Source organism: Vulpes lagopus, chromosome 4, assembly GCF_018345385.1.
Source record: "Vulpes lagopus strain Blue_001 chromosome 4, ASM1834538v1, whole genome shotgun sequence".
NCBI lineage: Eukaryota > Metazoa > Chordata > Mammalia > Carnivora > Canidae > Vulpes > Vulpes lagopus.
The window spans coordinates 147,757,170-147,781,314 of NC_054827.1; the positions used below are offsets into that span (position 1 = coordinate 147,757,170).

The 24,145-nt window shown below is 45.4% G+C and overlaps 1 protein-coding gene and 1 non-coding gene across 2 annotated transcripts in view; one reads left to right on the forward strand and one right to left on the reverse strand.

The window, feature by feature from the left end:
- Positions 1–24,145, forward strand: part of ADGRA3 (adhesion G protein-coupled receptor A3) — a 123,072-nt gene that overhangs the window by 97,353 nt on the left and 1,574 nt on the right. Inside the window, exons 14-18 of the mRNA XM_041753108.1 lie at positions 189–397; positions 10,603–10,727; positions 11,783–11,906; positions 21,319–21,464; positions 23,923–24,018. Of these exons, the coding sequence (XP_041609042.1) occupies positions 189–397; positions 10,603–10,727; positions 11,783–11,906; positions 21,319–21,464; positions 23,923–24,018 (700 nt within the window). The remainder of the gene's footprint in view (positions 1–188; positions 398–10,602; positions 10,728–11,782; positions 11,907–21,318; positions 21,465–23,922; positions 24,019–24,145) is intronic.
- On the reverse strand, positions 20,429–20,535 carry LOC121490323. The gene has a single exon (XR_005987628.1). It is a non-coding gene; the product is annotated as a U6 spliceosomal RNA (small nuclear RNA).

Sequence of the window (24,145 nt, forward strand, 5' to 3'; positions counted from 1 at the left end):
CCTGTAGTGACCGGACAGTGGAACTCTATGATACGCTGTACCAAAAAGTGCTTATTTTTGTTCCTTCTCCTTTTAATGAGTCCCTAGTAAAAAAAAGAGAACTGCAGAGTGCCCATTGGTGTATAAGTCGACATTTAATTGTTTCTGAGGTTTGTTTCAGAAATCTTTCCATCTCCCGTCTTCTCCAGATGGCGTGAATGTGGATACCCACCACATCCCTGTTAATGTGACACTGCGTCGAATCGCACACGGAGCAGATGCCGTGGCCGCCCAGTGGGATTTCGATCTGCTGAACGGACAAGGAGGCTGGAAGTCAGATGGGTGCAATATACTTTACTCGGATGAAAATATCACTACCATTCAGTGCTACTCCCTTAGTAACTATGCAGTTTTAATGGTATGCAGTTGTTAATTTCATACATAAACACTAAATTTCTTAATTTTTCCCCTATGCATTTAGTTAATCTCAAATGAAGATTTTTTTTAAAACTTTCATTATAAGTTGTTACCTTTATTTAAGAGGTGATATTTGGTGTAATTCTGAATTTAAAGGGAATTTAAGTTACTACCAAGTACAATGTATGGGATTGAACTTGGTTATAAGGATTTTCAGTCACCTTTATAAGGGGATCAGTTCAACTAAACGTTGAGCTTCTGAAAATTTGGAGACATTTGGGGTTTTATATCGTCCAACTCCTAGTCAGGAATGAGTGACTCATTTGCCCAAATATACACAGTGCGCAGTGAGAGATTTTCCTTCTTTGCCAGCTAGAACTTTCCCCACGATACATCCTAAGTTTTAGACTCATGAATTTAGAGTAGTGGTGGCAAGTTCAATTTAGTCACGGTAAATGACAGTATTGACATGGGTCATGTCTTTCTGCCTTTAACTCTAATCAAGCTAATGTTATTTTCTGTTATTCACCACTGTTCATACCTGTTAGTCTTTGGTAGCCAATTTCTTTAGTCTTGGGGAAACTAAAATGTGTAGATAGATGTACATAAACGTGTGTGTGAACATACAGAAACGTTCTTTTATTAATGAGTTACTTAAGTGAACCTGGTTCCCAAGCTGGTAAGTGTGAAATGAGCCATAATACTTTATATTTTATGCTACGGTCTATACATGGAGTATGTGGGCAATGAATTTGGAGAACAGTGAAAGGAATTACTTATGAATCTGAAAGACATTTTAGAGAAATGGCACAAGGCTAGCGTGGGAGCGAGGATGCTTATGTTTCTGTTCCTGCCTCCAGCTCTGAATCTGTTATCTAGACAGTATTTTATCAAAGCACTAAATAATCTTGAAACAGGATATATCTTAGCTTTCGTAAATTCTCCTTTAAAAAAAAAAAGCACAGGGCACCTGGGTGGTTCAGTCAGTTAAGCGTCTGACTCCTGATTTTGGCTCAGGTCATGATCTCAGGGTGCTGGGATCAAGCCCTGCCTCTGACTCTGCACTTAGCAGGGAGTCTGCTTGATAGTCTCTCTCCCCCTCTTCCTCCTCCCCTCCCCTGCTTGTGCTCGCTCGAGCACACATGTTCTGTCTCTGAAATAAATTAAAAAAAAAAAAAAAGCTCATTTACCACTAGAAATGATTTTGAAGGCAGCTTGAAGTGGAATAGACTTTCCTGGACTCCTTTTTCGGTTTTCTCTTCGCACCTCAACTAAGTACATGCCTTACCCTGCATCTGGTGAGACAGGCAGACGAGGAAATATATTGTTTATATATTGTTTAGCAGGGCGTGAGGATTGTCTTCAGTGACCTCCATTAACCTCGGTTATTTAGCTCAGCTGACAGTGGGTGGAGTCTACACTAGTCAGACTCAGCATATTTGTTTAAGTCATTTATCCTTTCCTCGTGTATAGTTCCTGTTGATCAGTGTAGGCTTCTCACAAATAGAAGAAGTGCGATACCTGTAAGTCTGAGTCTCGTTTCTCTAAGTTCACATTTTATTATTTTGTAGTAACCATTCACATTTAAGCACGGGGCATTAATTAAAATATGAAACACTTTTAAACTATTTTCTTTCACTTTAAAAGTGTTTTATCGTTCCGGTTTTGTTTATAAAATAACCTGAAACTAGGGAGTACTGGAGGAGAAATAATAGAGCTACAACATTATCTGAACTTTATATAATAACTAGAAAAAGTTGGGCAAAATAAATGAAACAAAACACACAAAAGGCATTTTATAAGCCTCCTTGTTAATGACATGATACTGCACATGTGAAACTTTTATTTTTATTTAATACTAGTTAAAAGCGTCTAGTTTTGAACTTCCTTGCTGTTCTTCTAAACTATTTAAATTGGTATAATCCTTTTCTAGAAGGAATAAGCTTTTTTATCTTTCATGCTTTTAATCTTTTAAAAAATGTCATACACAATTCTTTAAAGCTAAAATACGGTACTGAGATATTTTTTTATTTTCAAAGAATAGCTTTTCTTTTGCTCTTTTAAAATATAACTGTGCCACCTAGAGGCAGCAAAGTGAAACATATCTGAAATTGTTAAAAATTACAGTAAAGTTAGTACATGGGATTTTTAGAGTAGCTAATTAAACACAAAGGCGGAGCTAATGAAATTATACCTACTCTTGAATAAACTTATGTCTGAGATAAAAAGGTATCTTCTAAATATTGGAAATCCTCTTTTTTTCATTACCTGACATCATTTTGAATAATAGATAAAAGCCTATTTTTCTTGAAAGCTGTCTTAATACATGGCTTTATGTAGCCAGTCTAAATTCCTATTTTGGCAGATAAAAAACTTTTTCCTGATCGGGTTTTAAAGGGTTTTTGTATTAAAAAAAACAAGACCGAAAGACTATATCTGTTTGCAATTCCGGAATAGGTACCATAGTTTGGTTCAGTAGAGGTCCTGCTGTCACCAGTTATGCATATCCCGGGTCACAAGGGGAGCCAGAGGGGGGGGAAAAAAACAGAAATCGGGTTTGTTTGAAATACATAATCAGAAATAGTAGGAACTGCGGCAGGAAGATTCCTAGAAGTTGGCGTCAGTAGGAGACAGAACAAAAAGTCGTAGGGCGATAAGGAGTAGGGTCAGGCCGTGTGTGTAGTACTTGATCCTTTAATTGGTGACAGTAGTGAAGGTAAAAAAGGCCTCTGTACCTTGCTTCTGTTTTGTTATTGTGTTCACGCAGAAATACAGCAAAGCGGAGAGCTCTCGTTTGTTTCTACATCCCTCCAGTGTGGCTCTGAAATTTTGTCCGTATAAAACCTGCGGAATGAAAGCCAACCTCAGCTTCATCTATGCTGTAGTTAAGCACGAACGCTAGAGCAACATTTTTTATGTATAATTCTTAAGTAGGTACTGCATTCACAGGGATCAGACCTTTTAATTATTTCTTTTTTAAAAGATTTTATTTATCCATTTATTTATTTTTCTATTTATTTAAGGGAGAACAGGGGCAGGGGTCAGGGGGCAGGGGCAGAGGGAGAGGGAGAAGCAGGCTGCCCGCTGCGAGAGGCAGGGAGCCCGACGTGGGGCTCCATCCCGGGACCCCGGGATCACGACCCGAGCCGAAGGGAGACGCTTAACTGGCTGAGCCACCAGGCGCCCGAACGTTTCCGTTATTTCTACATATTAATAACGTGTAGTGAAAACTTGGCCTCCAGCCTTCCTTCCCGTCAAGGTCATTCTGTACACAGTAGGTGACCTACCACTAATGTTTCTTGTCTGTTGAAGAAGGTATTTTCATGTCTATTCAAACAATATAAAGTCCTCTGTTTAGTTCCATTTTTACATGAAGGCTGCGTGCTGCAAACATTTTTTCAAACTATGCTTCCCCCCCGCCCCCCCGTCCACGAGACAGTGTATCTTGTGACAGAGATGATGCCCTTGGAACAGTATATCTTAGGATACCTTACGATGGTGATACGATGCTCCTGACTAATTTTCATTAACTGCTTATGTCCCAGGCATCCTCCTGCAGTCTATACGTGCATTAACTTATTTGCTCATTCTAGCTACTTCTTGAGGTCTAGTACTATTATCACTTACCCTCAGTCTGTAGATGGAGAAACTGAGGCATTGCAAGATTAAGCACTTTACCCAACTATACAAAGTCTGTGTTGGAACTGGGATTTGAATTCAAACTCCAGAAATCAGTGTTCTTAATCACTCCACTAAATCTCCATTCGGAAATCTTCTTATATCTTCTTCATTCTTTTTTTTTTTTTTAAGGATTTATTTACTTATTCTAGAGGGCAAAGACAGCAGGAGAGAGTGTGGGAGTGAGTGGGGGGAAGGACAAATAAATAATTTCAGTTATTTCAATCTTTCACGTAAAATCTTTTTAAAAATCTGCAGGGTAAGTTTTCTGAAGCGGCCTCAAAGGGGGGACCAGTTTTGTTCAGTGGAGGTAGCATGCAAAGTGCATAGATAGATCTTAAGTGTTTGCCTTCACGGTATTTTTATGTGAAAACACACATTTGGCTACCATCAAGATTAAGATTTTTGCTTGAGCACTTGTTAGCTCTTCTGAGCCTCTTTCTGGCTAATTCCACCGCCATCTCATGAGAAATCCCTCACCCACCCCCACCCCGTGTCCATCACCCTAGACCAATTTTGCCAATTCTTAAGCTTCACCGAATTGGAACTCCACAGTATGCACTATTCTGTGTGTGGCTTCCTTCGCATCATCACGTCCATGAGATCTATCTGTTTTGGCATGTAGCGACAGTGTATTCTTTTCCATTGCTCCATAGTTTGTGGTAGGAAAATACCAGAACTTGTGTGTTCCGCTTTGGATCGGCATTTGGGCTGTTGCTAGGTTCTGGCGATCAAGAGAAACCTGCCCTGAGTAGTCACGTACATCATTTTTGCTGGCCATAGGCCCTCGGGAGTGGAATTACTGGATTGTAGGCTCCCCGTGTATTTAGCTTTGGTGGGCGATGCCCTGCAGTTGACCAACGTGGTGGTTTCGGCTTATAGTCTCACCAATAACGAGCGTTTTAGTTCTTTCACATCCTTGCCAGTGCTTCCTAGTGTTAAGTCTTTAATTTTAGCCCTTGGTGGTGGTATTAGGATGTGTCATTGTGGTTTTAATTTGTCGTTCTCTGTTGACTAGTGATACTGGGCACCCCTCCATTTTCTTATTGTCAGCTGGGGTAGCCCCTATCGTGAAGATCTTGCTCAGATCTTGCCTCTTTTCATCATCTTTGACTCCTTAAATTGTTTTTCTTTCAGTTTTATTGAGATACAGCCAACAGGCAACCCTGTATGAGTTTAAGGTGTACAGCGTAATGACTTCCACGTGTTATGAAATGATCACCGCAGTAAGTTTAGTCAACATCTCTCATCTCCTAGAGGTTCCAAAAAAAAGAAAGAAAGGAACATTTTAGTCTCTACACTCTCAGCAACCTTCAAATACACTGCACACTGGTATCCTCTTATCACTGGGAGTTTTGTACCTTCTGACCGACCTTCATCCAATTCCCTTCATCCCATCTCCTGCCTCTGGTCACCATAGTGATGGTCTCTTTCTCTGTGAGGTTTTGTTTATTTGTTTGTTTGTTTTATTTTGTTGTTAAGATTCCACATATAAGCCTTGCCTATTTTTAACTTGGCTACCTGTTGTTTCCTGACTCACAGGAATTCTTGATAGGTATTGCAAATAGGAAGGAGCGCCTTGTTGGATTTTGGGTTGCAAGTGTCTCTCCCAGTCCATGCCTGTCTTGATGGGTTTGGGCTGCTCTAATGGGCAGTCCCACGGGCTGGGTGGTTTATAAAGAACAGACGTGTACCTCTCACAGTTCTGGAGGCAAGAGGCCCAAGATCAAGGCGCCAGCAGGTTGGGTGTCTGGTGAGCGTCCGCTGTTGGTTCATAGATGGCGTCAGGTGGAGAAGGCAAGGGAGCTCTCCGGGGTCCCCTCTATGAAGGTGCTGATCCATGCATGAGGCCACGCTCATGACCTGATCACCTCCCAGTGGACCCCACCCCTTAACACCATTCAACATAGGGACTTTGGAAGGACACATTCAGTCTATAAAAGTGCCTTTTTTTTTCCCCTTTTTCTCTTAATGTTGTCTTTTTATGGACAATTTCTAAAGTTTTGCTTTTTATAGTTAGTGCTTTTTATATATTACTTAAAAAATATTTCTCAGGCTTCTGGGTGGTTCAGTCAGTTAAGTATCTGCCTTTGACTCAGGTCATGATCTCAGGGTCCTGGGATCGAGCCCCACATCGGGCTCCCTGCTCCACGAGGAGTCTGCCTCTCCCTCTCTCCTCCCTCCTGCTCATGTTCCCTCTCTTGCGCTCTTTCTCAAATAAATAAATAAAATCTTTTAAAAAAATATTTCTCTACATCAAGATTATGGAGAGATTCTTTGTTTTAGGAAGCTTTAATATTTTTTATCTTTAACATTTAAGTCCATGATTGGACTAGAATTGACCATAGGGAGCAAAATCTTGATATTCTTCTTTTTTCCTTAGGGAAAAAAATAAAAGCAGCACAGAAGTCATAGTTTTTTCTTTTGTTTTGTTTTGTTTTTTTCATTTCTGATTTCAGGTCTATTTTTTTTTTTATTTTTATTATTTTTTTTCAGGTCTATTTTTAAATTTTATTTTATTGGTAAACATTTTAGTAATTCTTTCAACTCTGACAGAAGGTATTCCTTTTGACTTCTTTCCATTGTTCAGGTCCTGGCAAGTTTAGGTAATTATTGATTTATAATTATCTGTATTATTAATATAATGGCAGTGGATTATTTAAAACTGCCAGTGAGGGGTAACTGGGTGATGGGCAGTAGGAGGGCACTTGATGTAATGAGCACTGAGTGTTGGAAGCACTTGATGAATCTCTAAACTCTACCTCTGAATCCAGCAATACACTGTAAGTTAATTTAATTGAATTTAAATAAGGTTAAAAAAACAAAAATAAAACTGACAGTGGTTTTATATTTAGTAAGTCTTAGGCTACAAGTAACATGTAAATATGTGAATATCTGTTTATCAAGTTAACAAAAATTTTCATGGGAGACACAGGCAGAGGGAGAAGCAGGCTCCGTGCAGGGAGCCCGATGTGGGACTCCATCCCAGGACCCCAGGGTCTCGCTGTGAGCCACCCGGGCGTCCCCCGCAAACTCTTCCTCTATTTATTTGGGTCCCTAATCGTCTTTATGATTTTTTTAAGCACACTTTCAGGTGTTTGGATAGCCTCTGCATTAGTGACGCTAACTAACTCCTCTAAGACCCTGCACTTTTCATGTCCTTTCTTCAGTGTTTTCTTACACTTCATGCTGCAAACAGAATGACCAGTGTCACCGGTGGGTGATGGGCTGTTGTGTCCCTGCCCAGGCCCAGACTCTTCTCTCTCACTCACTGCGAATGGCTTTACTTCGTGTTCTGGCAGGCGCCTCCCGGTGGTCCTGTTGGGGCAGCGTCTCTCCTGGTATTTGTGTTCCGGAATCACTAAGCTGGTGCGTGGTCACTAGTACAATGGGAACTAACCGGATTCAGATTTCTACTTACGCTGTTGCTTGAGATCTTTCACTTCTATCCCATCTCATTCTTGTCGGTTTTCTCAGTGGTCTCACGTCCTTGGGTTTCAGTGCCGTCAAGACAGGAGGTTTCCTGGGGGCGCCTGGGTGGCTCAGTCAGGTGGACGTCAGACCCTTGGCTTCTGCTCAGGTCACCATCTCAGAGCTGTGGGTTCGAGCCTTGCATCTGGCCCCACGCTCCGTGCAGAGTCGGCTCAGGATTGTGTCTCTGCCTCCCCCTCGGCCTCTCCCCCTGCTCCCACACACACACTCTCTCTCTCAAATAAATACATCTTTAATACATCTCAAATAAATACATCTCAAATTAATACATCTTTACATCTTTGTTCTTTAAACAAACAACAACAAAAAAAAGAGATGTTTCCTTAGCTTAATTTGTTTTCTCTATCCCTGGGGTCTGTAAACCATGGTCAACATCTCACCCACAGGCCCAGTCCCATCAGCTGCTCTATTTTAAATGGTTACATTTCAGGTGGTTAATAAGCACCTGCATAGTAGCCTTAATTTCCCTCTTGGCCCTCAAAGCCTAAAGAGCTTACCGTCTGGCACTTTTTACCCTTTTTTCCTGAGTCACTCTCTCGGCAGGGGCTCTCCTCCACTTGGGCAGGTCCGTTTGTCGTGACAATCCACAAGGGTCCAGTAGAAGCAGGGCCCCGCGGGACCAGGGACAGCAGCATCCGTGCCCCTCTCCACGTGTAACTTTGAATTATAAGAGTCTTTGCCCATTATTTCAACCTCCGGTGTCTTTCTTATATTATGTTCTATTCGCTTGGCTTTTGAAAAATACTCATTTAAGTGTAGATATTACATACAGTGTATTTTGAGAACTGAATGGGCACTTTGGTGTTTCATTAGCTACTATGTGGCCACTTGTGTTGGTAACTGTCCCGCAAGGCCTGAGGAAGGAAGGCACATTTGTGTGCCCACCTCTGGCCCCTTCCCCAACCTTGCCAGGTGGTCGGCGGTATCTAAACTTCATAGGGAGGCAACTGCTCCAGAATCACATAGCCAGGAGGTAGGTTGGTGACAGGTTATTGAACATTTCCTAAAGGAATGTAAAGAAAGGGGCCTAGAGCCCAAATCCTAGATACTGAAGGTTTATCTTCAGTTATCAGTTCAGCACTGAAATGGTAGCTTCTTGTAGAAATTGAGAGGGAGGGGCACGTGGGTGGCTCAGCGGTTGAGCACCTGCCTTCAGCTCAGGGCGTGACCCCGGGGTCCCGGGATCGAGTCCTGAGTCGGGGGTCCCCACAGGGAGCCTGCTTCTCCCTCTGCCTGTGTCTCTGCCTCTCTCTCTCTCTCTGTGTCTCTCATGCATAAATAAAATCTTTAAAAACAAAAGAAAAAAAATAAATTGAGAGGGAATGTGTCTGCTGTTACTAGCATCTAACTGGTTCTCATTGCCCCCGTGTTTTTCGAGTTTCCCCATTGATCCTCTGCACTTCTGGCAAAATGTGAGTGCGGTGAGGCCCTGTACCATAGACTCGTCTCACGGGCATCTCACAGGACACATTGTGCAGGCCTCACGGTGATGGGCTTTTGCTCTTGTATTTTCCCTTTTTTTGGTACTTCGTTTACAGCCTGTCAGCTCTCGAGGGCAGGGACTGCATTCTGCGTTGCGCTGAATATCCGGTGCTTGGCTTAGTGCCTGGCCATGGTGGGTACCCAATTAACATGTGTCAAATAAATAGATGAATTGCAGGTTTGAGACTCATCACAGCGTAGTGGAGCACTCAGACTGGAATTCAATTTCCCATGTTGTATCTCCAGCTTCCTATTAACTGCGATTTCTGTCAGGCTCCGTGGGCCTCTGCTCATCATCTGTTACAGTGAGGGGCTTGTTAAGGTGTCTGATGCGATCTTTTTAGATCTATAATTTGTATATTGTCGACTTCTGATTCTTCTGTGGGAAAATTGGCCCCCCTTCTCCATCTAGCTTTTTTTAAGATTTTATTTATTCAAGAGAGATGCAGAGAGAGAGGCAGAGACACAGGCAGAGGGAGAAGCAGGCTCCCTGTGAGGAGCCCGACGTGGGACTCTATCCCAGGACCCCGGGGTCATGACCTGAGCAAAGGCAGATGCTCGACCCCTGAGCCGCCCAGGTGACCCACTGTCCAGCTTTCCTAGGTGTGTCCGGCATCTCCAGATTAAAGATGCATTTACTGTGAACTACTGCCTACACCCAGCTGTCAGTTTATAGTTCCCAGAGTCAGTTTAGAAAGATAATTTAGGAACAGGATCTCATGACCCTACAACTTGGGCTTTGACAACCCCCATTTTCTGGTGTGGTGGCCGTGGCCGGGGTAGACGCATCGGCCCAGCCTGCTCTGGTCCCTTATAAGGAAGGAAGCCTAATGGTGTTTTCGTTTTAGTAGGGCGCTGTCTGCATTGTGTTCAAGAGCACAGACTTGGGAGTCACGTTCCCTTGGCCCTAATCCTTACGGCGCCATTAACCTCTTTGTGACTCACTTGTTGAAGCTATAAAACGGGGCCAGTAATACACCTAGCTCGTTGTGTTACCCGGTGGAAAGTGCTGGCACGGTGCCCGGACTGTGGTCAATGCTATAGAAATGATTTGCTGTTACCCACACTACTGATTTCCGAGCTCTTTAGTCCCCAAACCGTCTTGCCTTTGCCATCGTCAAACACTGTTGCCATCTGGTTGTGGGTCTCTCTCCCCTGTGACTTGCAGCTCCTTAAGGGCAGGACCTACGTGTTGCCATTACGTCCTCAGGGCCTTACGCAGGGTTTAGTCCACTTGTATTTGTTGAACTTGGCTGCAGATGGTGAGTGAGGCCTGTGTAGTCTGGGGTGACTTGGAGGTACCGCTGTGCTGTGCCCTGTCATGAGGCTGCGGCTGTCTCTCCGTTACCCTTGCAGCAAAGTCCGTACTCAGATTTACAAAGAGGATGCAGAACAAGGCTGCGTGTGTGTGTGTGTATTTGTGTACCTCTGCATGTGTGTCTATACACACAAGTGCATGTGCCCCGAGTACTTCACGCAGTAGAGGTGAGGAGTAGCATGTGCACATGTTCAGAAACGTGCAGCTGGAATCGGTGCTTTCTCTTTTCCCCTCAGGATTTGACAGGATCTGAACTCTATGCCCAGGCAGCCAGCCTGCTGCACCCCGTGGTTTATACGACCGCCGTCATCCTCCTCTTAAGCCTCTTGGCGGTCATCGTCAGTTACATATACCATCACAGGTAAGAAGGGAAACTTGGCCAAGGGGGACTTTGACCGGAAGGAGTTTATTTCACATCGAACGAGGATAAAACTGAGTTTCACACCGTGCTGCCTTCCCAAAGTAAGAGCGGTTACTCTAGAATACATACGAGCCTCCTTCGTGTCGTGCAGTTGGAGACATAGCCCAGGAGATGGTAAATTCACCTCCTACAGCATCCAGTCTGCTCGTGGGGCATGGGGGCTGCAGGGGGTGAGGTGAGCTGGGGACTTGTTACCTGCGGACGTGTCTTCCAGAAGCAGACTCGGCTGATCTTTCTGTTTTATGACTTTGTGCGTGTTGTGATATTCTTTATTTTATAGATGGCACTTGTAAGACAGTCTGTGGCATTTAAACATGAGTATAGTTTCTGTTAATTGGAGGCAGAGCTACAGAAACTTATTTTATGGTCGGCAATAATGAACAGGATTTGCTAAACAGAAATTCACTGTACAAGAGGTTCTGCTAGAAGGTATTTTCCGATTTAAGCTGGACCTAGGTGGCATTTCTTGACATTTAGTTAAGAAACAAAAGGAGGCTTTTGATATTAAAAGAAAGAAGGACTTCAGTGTTTTGTTATGAAAGGCCAGGGAGAAACTGTTCTGGGCATTTAGACCACGTTACCCTAGTAGGTCAGGAAAAGCAGAGATTGGCACCTTGCAGAAACCCCTTGGAAGCAAACAAGTAGTCCAGCTGTCCTAAGATGTCGCGACGAACAGCAGCCCGGATATTTCTTATTATGGAGAATTTGTTTAGCCTTTAGTTGGGTGCAATAGTTTCATAAATGACTTGTCTTTTTTTAGTGCATCGAGTAAAATGTTAAGAAACTGTGTTGAGTTAAATAATGTCTTGAACCCTGTGTGTGTGTGTGTGTGTGTGTGTGTCTGATAGTGCATGTATTTTAAATGAAATGTTTAAGCATAAAACATTTACGTTTGGCCTTTTATGCAGCTGGAATTGCTAACTTGTGGATGAATATCATCCGGCTTCACATGGACCAGCCTGAATATTAATATTTTTTTTTTTCCCTTTTAACAGTTTGATTAGAATCAGTCTCAAGGGCTGGCATATGCTTGTGAACTTGTGCTTTCATATCTTCCTGACCTGTGTGGTCTTCGTGGGAGGAATAACCCAAACCAGAAATGCCAGCGTCTGCCAAGCGGTAAGTCAGAGTGGAAAACTGAAATGGGAAAAAATAATGATATTAGAAAGTAATTTCATGTTTTATTAACTGTAGAAGGAAGCCTGTTTTCTAAAGTCGCTTTTCTTTTTCAACCGAGCATCTCACTTTTACACGTTTTTACCGATATGCTTCTGGTTTTGAACTATTATTTCACAACCGAACATGTGACTTAGGGAGCTTATCTCATTATCCTTGGGAATTCATTGCTTTTTGTTCTGTCTTTTAGAATGCCGAGCCCTTAATTAAAAAAATTGGTAGAACCCTGACGTCAGCTAAGAGAGAAGTGATACTTTCTAACAGTAGGGTCTTAAAAATTACTTCATTTATTTATGGAAACAACAGGAATTTGTGAAAGATTTAACTGTAAGATATAAAAGCCAGAAACCTCTCACGTGTGCTAAATATGAAATATCAAAGAATATGCAACTTTAACTTCAAATAAATTATTACACATGTAGCCTTAGCGAACAGTATTCTTCTGGGATATGTATTTAAAAATCCAAATAATTCAACACATGAATAGACATAAATCAGTGTGCGTATTTCCTAAATGTGCGTATTGTTTTCCATAAGCGTGTCAGGAAGTGGTGCCATGTAGTAATTGAGTTCAAACTGCCTGGATTTGGGTCTCAGGTCTACTTTACTGTTTTTACGGGTAATTTATTTAACTTTTGTTTTAATTGCCAAAAAATAAAAATAAAATAACAGAAGATTTACCCTCCACAGACTTTTTGAGTGTATGGTTTAATATTAAACAAGTACAGTGCTGTACAGCGGATTTCTGGAACTTTCTCTTCTTGCATGACTAAACACTCTGCTAAACAGCAACTTGCCATCCCCCTCCCCTCCCAGCTCTGAGCAGCCGCTGTTTTAGGGTCTGTCTCTGTGAGGTTGACTATGTAGATACCCCATCTGAGTGGAATCGTGCAGCGTTTATCATTCTGCGACTGGCTTCTTTCACTGAGCATAAAGTCCTCAAGGTTCACCCGTGTCGTTGCATCGGATGGAATTTCCTTCCTTCTATGTGGCTGAATAGTATTCCACTGTATGAATACATCACCTTTTCTTTATCCGTTTATCTGTTGCTGGACATTTATTTGGTTGCTTCTATCTCTTGGCTGCTGTGAATGATGCTACCGTGAACATAGGGGTGCAGATACTTCTTTGAGATCCTGTCATTTCAGTGTTTCACTTTGTGTCTCAGCTTTCTCACCCATAAATGGGGAATAATATTTGAGTTGTTGACAGATGACATGATCATTTATGTCAAAAAGAAAACCCTACAGTAATTTATAGATAAATTATTTGAAGTAATTGGAAGGTGTAGCCAAGGGTGAACCTAAGCTTAATGCACAGAAGTTTGATGCAAGCATGCAGAAATGCAACTACGAGAAAACCTAAGTAATGTGAAGATGCTATGTATATAGTATCAAAGAACATCAGGTACCAAGAAATAATGAAAGATGTTCATGATTTACAGGCAAAATCGGAATAGGTCTTTAAGAAGACCTAAATACAAAAATTAAAAAATAAAAAAAATAAAAAAAGAAGACCTAAATGCATGGTAGATATACTAGGCCCAAGGATATGAAGTGTCAATATCAGAAAGATGGCAGTTTCTCTGACATTAATGTGCACATAAGAGAATTTTTCACGGCACACAATAAAATCGTTTTAAATTTGCATTAAACGCCAAGGACCAAAGATAAACATAGCCAGGACACGTCTGCAAAGGAAGAGTAGAACAAGGAACACGGTCCTTCTAATCATCAGAATTTAGGAGGCTTTCGTCATTAACTCTGTGGCATCTGGTGTGGAGAGAGACCTGACCAGCACAGCAGAACAGAGACTCAGAAGCAGACCCATGGGGAACTTCGGTGTGAGACGGAGGTTTGCATGCCTCATCACTTGGGGGAAGAGGGCCCTCTGTGCAGTAAAAAGATGCTGGGGAAAGTCCATGCGTAAGAACCTTACAGTGGACCTGTACCTCAGGCCTTATGAAAAGTGTCAACTGTGCATGGACTAAAAACCTAACATGGCCCAAGCCAAAATGTTAAGGTTTGTATTAGAAAATATCACAGTCCTTGGGAAAAGGGTCCCTTTTTTTCATAAAGATGTTATTTATTTATTTGAGAGTGAGAGAGAGAGCATGAGAGGGGTGAGGGACAGAGGGAGAGGCGGGCTCTCCGCTGAGCCAGGAGCCCGATGCAGGGCTGGATCCCAGGACCCTGGAATCATGACCTGAGTTGAAGGCAGACGCTTCACCGACGGAACCACCCTGGTGCCCCGGGATAGGGATTTCTTAAATGGAACACTAAAAGGCATTGACTAGAAGAGAGATAATTTTAACTAAATTAAAAATAAGAGCTTTTGTTAATTAAGGTTCCTTAATGAAAGTAGAAAGACAAGCAAATTGGAAGACGCTCTTCTTAATACATATCATTGGAAGGGCAGTGGAATAAAAAAATCCATTAAGAACTATAATCAATGAGAATGCCACAAACAACCCAGGAGGAACAGTGGTGAGCATGGACAGGCTTCTGCTAGAAGCGTAGTGTCACAGAGTCCGTGTGCATGGGAAGAGGTGCTCAGCGTGGTTGGCGGTCATGGAGATTGAAATGACGACACTGGGGTTCCACTCATGCCTTTGCTGTCAGCAGAAATCAGTCCTGACCAACATGTGGATGCACGTGGTTACACACCGTGTGTGGGAACGTAAGCGGGTGATTCTGGGCGGCTCTGCGGCCTGAGGTCAAACGTGCCTAGACTCTGGGACCCAGCAGCCCCACTCCGCACCCGTGCACATGAATATTCAGAGCAGCACTGTGCACAACAGAAAAAATCCTGGAAGCAACCCAAATGCCCGTCGGTGACAGAGTGAATGAATAAACTGTGATATTATGCAACAGTCAAAACTAATGAATTACAACAATGTGTAACAATATGAGTAAGTCTTAGGAATATATGTGAAAAAATTAGGTCCCATAAATTACGCCCAACCTGCTGTCCTTTTTTTTTTTTTTTTTTATAAAGCAAGAAGTAACTAAAATGAAACCGTTCGCTTTTAATGAAAATAATGCAGATCCAGTAAACCTGTAGAAGGTAGACAGAGGGATGATAAACATAAGATAAAGAGGGACGATTACCTTGGGTGAAGGGGACTATATTGTTTGATGCGGGTTTTGGTCAAGGTCTTACCTTCTGTCTTGCTGAGAGATTCTCAGGCACTTAGGAATAAGGACTGATTACATAAAATCAGAGTGTGCTTGGTCTAGTCACCAGAATGTGTCCTAAACCTAGGGTTGGCAATCCGGTATTGTAGTGCTGACATCCAGCTCAAACTGCAGGTGGGCGTAAGAATCGTGGAGAGGATTAAGGCACTCAGGAGACCTGGTATACAGTAAGTGCTCAATAGATACTAGCTAGTACTACTCCTACTACTGTCACTATTGACAAAATTACCTCTCAGCTGTGCAGAATATTTCTGTTGCAGGCCAGTGGTATACACGGGGAAGCAAACTGGATTGGAGCCTCTGAGAGGTCAGGGTAATGGGTCTGGAGTCCACCGCCTCTACGCACAGAAGACGGTCGTGTTCTCTGAGTTCCTCCCCACCCCGCCCCCCCCATTTTGCTTCCTACTCATCTTGTTTGTAGGTCTCAGTTTACTGTTAACCGTTGGGGAGATGCTGTCCCTCCCCTCCCTTCATTATCTTGTGGTGCTTGTGACGTCGCCACGATGCCTACCACACTGTGCAGTTGACTGGTGTTTCCGTACTTGCCGTCTCTGGACCCGACGCGCCACAGGGGCAGGAATCCCATTGATCTGATTGACCCGTGTTTATCCAAGGATCAGCATTGGGACTTGACCCAGAGTAGGTGATACTAGATGCCTAACAAATATTTATTGGGCGAATGAACAGAAAGGGCCCCCGATTCACAAATAGTGGGAATCCCTGGACCCTGGCGCCATTTTGAGCAGAGGCTATGAGGAGGGCGCTCTGCACGGTGGCGGTGGCGGTGGCGGTGGTCTCAGTTTTGTGTAAAAGTGTTCCTTGTTTTCACGAAGCAGACACATTTATTTCCTTAGGAAATGAATAGAAAGAGGCCGTTGTGAAGATGACTGCCCTTCACTGTCCTGATGATACACGTGTGCTAGAAAGAAAAGGAGAGGAATTTGTGCAGCGTTCAGGGCCTCTACGTCGAATGTCCGTGACTTAAAGATTTTTTTTTTTTTAAGGAAAGGCAAGTCTTGAGATGTTTTCACACGGCATTAGCTTCTGTTTTTACAATGTTCTCCCGTTCCTCTATGAAAGACATAACATTCTCGCCGTTTCTGACTCAGGCATGACTGGCTTCACTGTGCCGCTGTGATAGTTCAGTTGGGAGCCAGCCGACGGGGGGTGGTGGAAGGCGGGCAGGTGGGTTCTAACCCTGTGTCTGCCGGGATGCCTGGTACAGGTGTAGGAAAGACGTGAGGGTTCAAAGCGGACAGAGAGGATTCCAGAGAGAATCCTGGAGACGTCTTCGGTGCAAGGAGGTGGTTTTATTAAAGCACGGGACAGGCCCGGGGGCAGGAAGAGCTGTCCTGAGGTCATGAGGAGGGGCCCATGATATACGCTCAGGGAGGAGCTTAGGAATAGCCAAAGCCTCTAAGGAATTTTGGAAGCAAGGTTTCCAGGACCTGGAGAGGACTAGCTATTGTGGGACGGGAGGGAAGGTCACCTATTGCTGTCTAGTAAAACCTCAGCCTGAGATCCTGTAGATGTATATTCATGGGTCGTACGCTTGGGGGATGATGGCCAACACGTATCTTGAAAGGTAGAGATAAAGGAGGTTTCCACGGGAATTTTTATATGTTAAAGCAGACTTCAGGCTCCTGGGAGTTGCCCTCAGCAACGTAGGACCATGCAGGCGGTTGAGCCCCTGGAGGAAGGTCCCTCCGCCTGTTTCAAGGACTTGCAGGGGCTGTAGGCAGTAAGGAAATTTAATAATTTTTCTTCTGCCTTTGTTTCCACCTCAGTATGACTAGTCACTTAACCTCGCAGGGCCTTAACGTGTCTTCCCTAACGCGATGGGTTGGGCTCGTTAACCTCTAAGTGATCATTAAGGTTCTTCTGCCCCTCAGTCACCTGTTAGAATCCTAAGGTTCCGACACGGAAGCCTAACGGGTGCGTACCTTACGTGCAGTCTCATGTGTGCGCATCATCGGGGTATTTTATGTCCGTGTTTCCCTTGCGGAGCTCATAGTCTCTGTGGACGGTGAGAACGGGTTCCACTAGGGTTTCCACCCCGCTCTGCGTCCTAGGTCAGTCCCACGTTCTACAGGCTTGGGCTCTCTTTTGCAGCAGGAGTTGAAGGAGACCTAAGAAGCCAAGTGCCAGAGTGGCCGGGGCTGTGGACTCCGGGTTGGAAGGGTCCTGGGTTTTGGGTCATGATGTGCTGCCAAATGATTGTGTCCTCATTCATTTTCTAGTCCTTGGTTTCCTTAGCTATGCGGCGAAAAGATTTGGCCGGATCTTGCTGAAGTCACCTTGTTGGCCTACCACTCCATGATCTACTTTATTAACTACGGCGCCGGCTAACCTTCCCTGGTGTCCTTTCGTGTCTCTCACCCAGAGTTCTTGTGCCGTGGCACGTGAAATGCATTGGGGAGATTTAATCAGTGAATATTCAGGCATTTTGCTTGCCAACTCCTGCAATGTGTTATCTTCACTTTCGTATTAACCCTAGAAGGCACTTCTTCCTCCTGTATTTTATCAGTACAGAGATGGAGTCTTAGGGAAGTGAAGCAACTTGCCCGCAAATCGCCAGGGCCCTTGGGTGGCAGAGGCGTGGTTCAGATGCCGGTCTCCCTGACTCAGGCGTCCCTCAGCGCCCCCTCGCCCCCATCACTGTGCCTCACGATTTAGTGAAGACCAGCATGGCATAGTGGAAGGGGCATGGGTCTTGGAAACCAGCAGACGTGGGTTGGAGATGCAGGCCTGCCACTGAGCCCGTGACCTCTCGTGGACGATTTCATGTCTTTCAGATGCCCTCTCCCTGTCCGTAGCTCAAAGTTAATAATACCCTTCACCGAATGGTGACATTAGGAGGATAAAACGGAAACACATACAAGTTGTCTTAATACGTTTTGGGGGCACGCAGCGGGCATTCGGTAGTGGGAGCTGTTTTTATTTCCTGTGCATTCATACATGATCATATGAATATTAGACGTCTTTTTTTTTTCCCCACACTCACTATATATGCCGTACTCTCTTAGGGTTACTGGTGGTTAAAAATCAATATAATGTCCAGTCTCTAGTTTGTGAGAGCTTATGGTTTAGTAACCTATAAAGTGCAAATTCTTGAGGATAGTTATTTTCATATCCATTTTACAGCTTAGAAATTGATCTCTTGAGGTCAAGTGACTGTCTTAAGTCATCACCTGTTGCATTTAGTTAATCGTTTACAGGCTCCATGAATTATACTTAGTCCCAAACTTTACAACCTTTCCACATGTATTTCCCATTTATGTGAAAGAAATGCGACAATGAGGTCACATATCACGTGTCTGATGGAGAATCCCGGAGGAAGCATCCCATTCCAAGAGAAATACCCTCCCTGCCAGTTCTCTCTTCCCCCTTTTATTAAATCTGGTTCTTGTGGATTACCTGGGGATTTGCTTACATGATGGTTACGAGGTGACATCAGACTCCTAAAATTCTGCTCTTCTTTGTTTGAAGGCTTTAGTATCTTTCAAGCATCAACACTGTAAATTTTGAAGTGCCGTAAGAAACGCTTCAAAATCTGAAGGTTGAGCTTTGCCTCTTAGATCTAAAACAACAAAATGCTCCATCTTGCACCTCCTGTGTTGAAAATGTTTTCACTCCTAGTTTTTAAACTTATTTACTCTACAGTCTGTCTCGTTCTTCTGACCCCGGCCTCTGAGAGATCTCCGCCAGTGGTGAAGCCTACCATTTTGAGTCAATATTAGTGATTTATCTCCAATGTTTCAGTGTCGATGGACCAAATTCATTTACACTATTTTTACTTACAGTATTTGGTATGATTCCAGATTGCTTAAGGTTTCTTTTATGCTTTTTTGTTCCACTTTTCTCCGTAAATTGTGCTTTTACCATACAGACAGTAAAACGAATGGAAACCAAGGAGCCACTTTACTCCTTATGAAGAAAATAACTGAGTTTTCTAGGCTGGCCAAGCCGGATCCACCCTGCCAGCACTTCCCGAGTCAGTGTAAGATTCACCCTGGACAGGGACTGTCCTCTCTTTTGTCTTACAAAATAAGACTCAGCTTTCCACTTGCCAGATTTTGGCTGCACGCTGATTCTCATTAAAATGAACTCTGGGCAGCGATCTAAATGCCTTTGACCTGGGTTTGATAATGTCAGTCAGTTTGATTTTCTTGAGATTGGGGAGCCGTCCTTTTAGAATGAAAAAATTTGTCTTGAAGATTTTCACTAATAGGATTTTACCTGTGGTAATTATATAAAGCGAAATGATCAAAAAGATAGGAAGTAATTAGTCAGATAAGAAAGCTGAATTATGTCCTTGATGCTCCAATGACACAGACACTTAGTTTTATTAAAATAGATTTAAACCTTCCCTAGGCCCTTACGTATCTCCAACTAGAATTTTATCTCCAGATAGAGTTGGTTCATACCACGTGGTAAACATGCCCCCACCACTCCTCTGGGGAAGGAACTTAAGTAATGTGACCATTCCATACACTGCAATTTTCCACTATTTTGGGGGGTACCTGTTGTGTCTCAAATCTTGTGCCCTTACAGTCCCTACAGAAACCCTAGGGATGGTGATTGATAACCTTCCCTCTATTCCAATGAGGAAAATTAATTTAGAGAGGTAACATTATTCACTTAAAAGCACCCTCCTGGGATCCCTGGATGGCGCAGCAGTTTAGCGCCTGCTTTGGCCCAGGTCGCGATCCTGGAGACCCAGGATCGAATCCTGCGTCGGGCTGCCGGTGCATGGAGCCTGCTTCTCCCTCTGCCTATGTCTCTGCCTCTCTCTCTCTCTCTCTCTCTCTCTCTCTGTGACTATCATAAATAAATAAAAATAAAAAAAAAAAAAGGGGACCCCTGGGTGGCACAGCGGTTTAGCGCCTGCCTTTGGCCCAGGGCGTGATCCTGGAGTCCCGGGATCAAGTCCCATATCAGGCTCCCTGCATGGAGCCTGCTTCTCCCGCTGCCTGTGTCTCTGCCTCTTTCTCCCTCTATGTCTATCATGAATAAATAAAATCTTTAAAAAAAAAAAAAAGCACCCTTCTAATAAGTAATGATAAAAACATAGATAGTATTTTTCTTGATTGTTTATATGCCAGACAACATGCTGAATCTCTAGGTAGACTGTCCTGGTTAGCCCCACCCACGGTACCTCCATCTCTCTCTCTCTCTCTTTGCAAACGAGGCAACCAGTGCTTGCGGGGTTATGTGCCTTTGCTGAGGTATCACGGCAGATACCGGTGGATCATCGGTTTAGAATAGAAAAATATGGAACGCTTCACGAATTTGCGTGTCATCCTTGCGCAGGGGCCATGCTAATCTTCTCTGTATCGTTCCAATTTTAGTATATGTGCTGCCGAAGCGAGCACGGATCCTGCTTTTAAAACCAGGTAAAGGGCAGCCCCGGTGGCTCAGCGGTTTAGCGCCACCTTCATCCCAGGGCGTGATCCTGGAGACCCGGGATCGAGTCCCACATCGGGCTCCCTGCAGGGAGCCTGCTTCTCCCTCTGCCTGTGTCTCTGCCTCTCTCTCTGTGTCTCTCATTAATAAATCAATCAATCAGTCTTTAAAACCAGGTAAAGGTTAGGTTTTACACCTCCCCCTCTTACCCACCAATATATTATATCACTGACCTACCGTTACCATGTGTAAAAGCTCTGAATTAGAGCAACTCAGGTCGGTCACACTAATGCTTACTCTCTGTGTGCAGTGACTTCCCCTGAACCTTTGCCCTCTACCTTCCTCCTCAAACGCGGGCCTCAGAAAATGAACCCCAGTGTATGTAACATTGCGTCTGTGAGAAACACGCCTGTGGTTTAATGTCGTCAAAGAGTCAATTAATTCCAAAAGGGAATTACTGTGTATGAAGGGCTCCGTCTCGGGTGTAAAGCGTACGTGGTCTGTGGGCCTCCTAGATCCAAGCAATGGTTTGTCTGTTAGAGCACATCCTCGTCTCTTGTACGTCTGTTAGAACGCTTTGTTTCATTAGCGGCCAAAGGAATCGATCTTCAGAATATCTCTTTATGCTGTTTTGGAAAAAAATTACTTACCAGTTATTTTTGGTAAACCTTGGAGACAGTTAACTACTGGCGAGGGTTTTTTTTTTTTTTTTTTCCGTTTTTAGTTTATATATTCTTCACTCTTCTTTCTAGGTTGGTATAATTCTTCATTATTCCACTCTTGCTACCGTACTGTGGGTGGGAGTGACAGCTCGAAATATCTATAAACAAGTCACTAAAAAGGCTAAACGATGCCAGGATCCTGATGAACTGCCACCCCCGCCAAGACCGATGCTCAGGTACCTGTTATCTCTGTTTACTATATTACGCTAAATGTTCATTAAACTGTTCCGTTGAAGCTGTTTTAAACAGAAGCATGCTGAGGAGGTTTCAGAGAATACAGGGTGGACTTGTCAGCTGGGCTTCCCGGGTGTGAGTACCGGCTGCCTGGCCTTCCAGCTGGGAGCCTGCGTGAAGTGTTGTGGCCTCTCCAGGCCTCCTCCCCCGCCCCCGCCCACCCTCATCTATAAAGTGGGAATAAGTGAGTGTGTGCAGGTGGGACGGGCCATCTAACAGGCTCTAAGACAATGTTAGCTGTTTTTATTGCCTTGAGACCATGTCAGAGATTTTTAATCTCCTTAAATAATGTTTCAATTGAATCATTCTCTGCGAAAGACCACGCGGTGTTGGGAGTTACACCCTTCTTCTCAATTATAATAAAAAATAATGGGTTTTCATGGTGGAGGAGTAAGAGTTGAGCAGTGGTGACTGAGCGTATTGGAGGCGGGCTGTGCACCAGGCCCTGGGCCGGGCACTGAAGCTGTCCTGCCTTTGAGGAGTTTCCAGTCGGCCCGAGGAGACCATGAAGGACCAACTGCAGGCGGTACAAGAGCTGTGGTGGGGATACGTTCTTTTGAGGGTACAAACAGTGGTGCCGTTAATTTGGTGGGATGGCAGGTGTCAGGAAGTACTGACCATTAGTGATGAACCGTCGTTCGTGATGAGGGCAGAGGGGACGGGTGACCCCGCGGATACAGGATGATGTGGGGTGCTGAGCGAACCTGGAGAAATGCACTTTGGCCGGAACCTACAGCATATGGTGGAAAGGGACGAATTCAGGGTGACGGCTCTGCGACAGGCGTCTGGGAGCCATGGTAAAATGGGGGCAGCCGTTGACGTCCACTGTGCCCTAAGGGAGTGGCCCGACTAGGTAACCTTATAGAAGGGCAGGCTTCCATTAGCACGGAGTAGGAATCGGAGAGCCTGAGGTAAGGGGTTCAGCTGAGGTCGTCCGGGTGGTCCCCAGGAGTCCTGAAGCCAGAACCTTTGGAAACCTGGTGCTGGGCAGGGAGGGCGTGCTGGGCGTTTTGCAGAAGCAGGGAGACGTGCTCACGTGTGGTCAGTGGAGCAGTGACGACGAGCCAGCTGCCCCAGGGAGAAGTCTCTTAAAAGCATGATCTTGGGGCCACGTTCACATTTCATAGATGGGCCATAGCACGTAAAGGGAAGAATTGAAAGAACACCGAGACCATGGAAGGGCCAGGGGGCGAGTGGTCCCGTGGGCCCTGACGGGCAGCAGGAGCGCTCGCTCGGCCACGGAGCCACATCACAGGATGTGATCGACTCTTAGGTCACTGGCCTGAAAAGAACTGAGAGACGGGGGTTGATGAAGAGATTTAGGGACCCCAACACCCTTCCTGTTAGGTTTTGAGAGAGGAAAAGAAAAGCACCAAGTACAAAGCGTGAAGTCCTGAGTATGCCTGTGTCCAGCCAGCTCAGGATCCGGGCGCAGGTGCCAGCTCAGGAAAGGTCGTGCCGCCAGCCAGGGGGCCGGCCAGGCCCAGCGGCCCTGCTTCCTCTCATCACAGAGCTCACAGAGCTCTGGCCACTCCGCCCCCACCGCCACCCTGTGTCCCTCCGTTCTTAGGGCACCGTCATTTCCCCTGCTGTCCCCAGTGGGCCCCCGGGACGGGGTCCGGAAGGCCTGAGCGCCCGCAGTCGGGGCATCCCAGGAGGCCCAGGCCTAGCCATGCTCGTGCTCAGTTCCCGCCCTCGCATGTTTTGTCTGGCCTGTGGCACAGCGGGACCCAAGGTGCCGGGTGGGATCCAAGGAAGCCAGTTGGTTCCTTGGGAAGGAGGAGCGTAGGCCCAGGATCGCAGCCTGCAGTGCCCCGGCCTGCCCACAGGGTGGCGGGAGCCGACCAGCTTTCCTCAAGCCGCCGCTGCCGGGCAGCTCGCTGGAGCAGGACAGGCTGGAGCAGGACAGGCTGGAGCAGGACAGGCTGGAGCAGGACGGCTGGAGCAGGACGGCTGGAGCAGGGGGGCTGGAGCAGGGGGCTGGAGCAGGAAGGCGGCCCAGCACACCACGCTCCAAACGTTTTCAGAAAGTCGCTCTTGGGGATCCCGGGTGGCTCAGCGGTGTAGCGCCCGCCTTCAGCCCAGGGCCTGATGCTGGAGTCCCGGGAATCCCGGGATCAAGTCCCACGTCGGGCTGCCCGCAGGGAGCCTGCTTCCCCTCTGCCTGGGTCTCTGCCTCTCTCTGTGTGTCTCATAAATAAATAAGTAAAATCTTTAAAAAAAATTTTTTTTTTTAAAGTTACTCTTAACAGAGCTGGCCCCAAAAGAGACTCTCCGGGTTGTTCTTGGAGTAGAAAATAATAGCCAGTCCTCGAGGAGTGCCGCCGGCGGGGCGGGGACGCTGGGAGGGGTGCCTGGATGCCCGGTGCCGAGCTGACCTCTGCCTGTCCCTCCGTCCAGGTTTTACCTGATCGGCGGCGGCATCCCGGTCATAGTGTGCGGCATCACGGCGGCGGCCAACGTCAGGAATTACGGCAGCCGGCTGAGCGCGCCCTAGTGAGTGTCCCGTGCTCCCTGCAGCCCCGGTCCCTGGTCCCTGGTCCCTGTCCCCCCCCCCCCCCCCATTGCTGGCCCTTGGTGCTTTGCCGGCCCGGGCCTCCCGCGGCTCCTGGAGCAGGGGAGG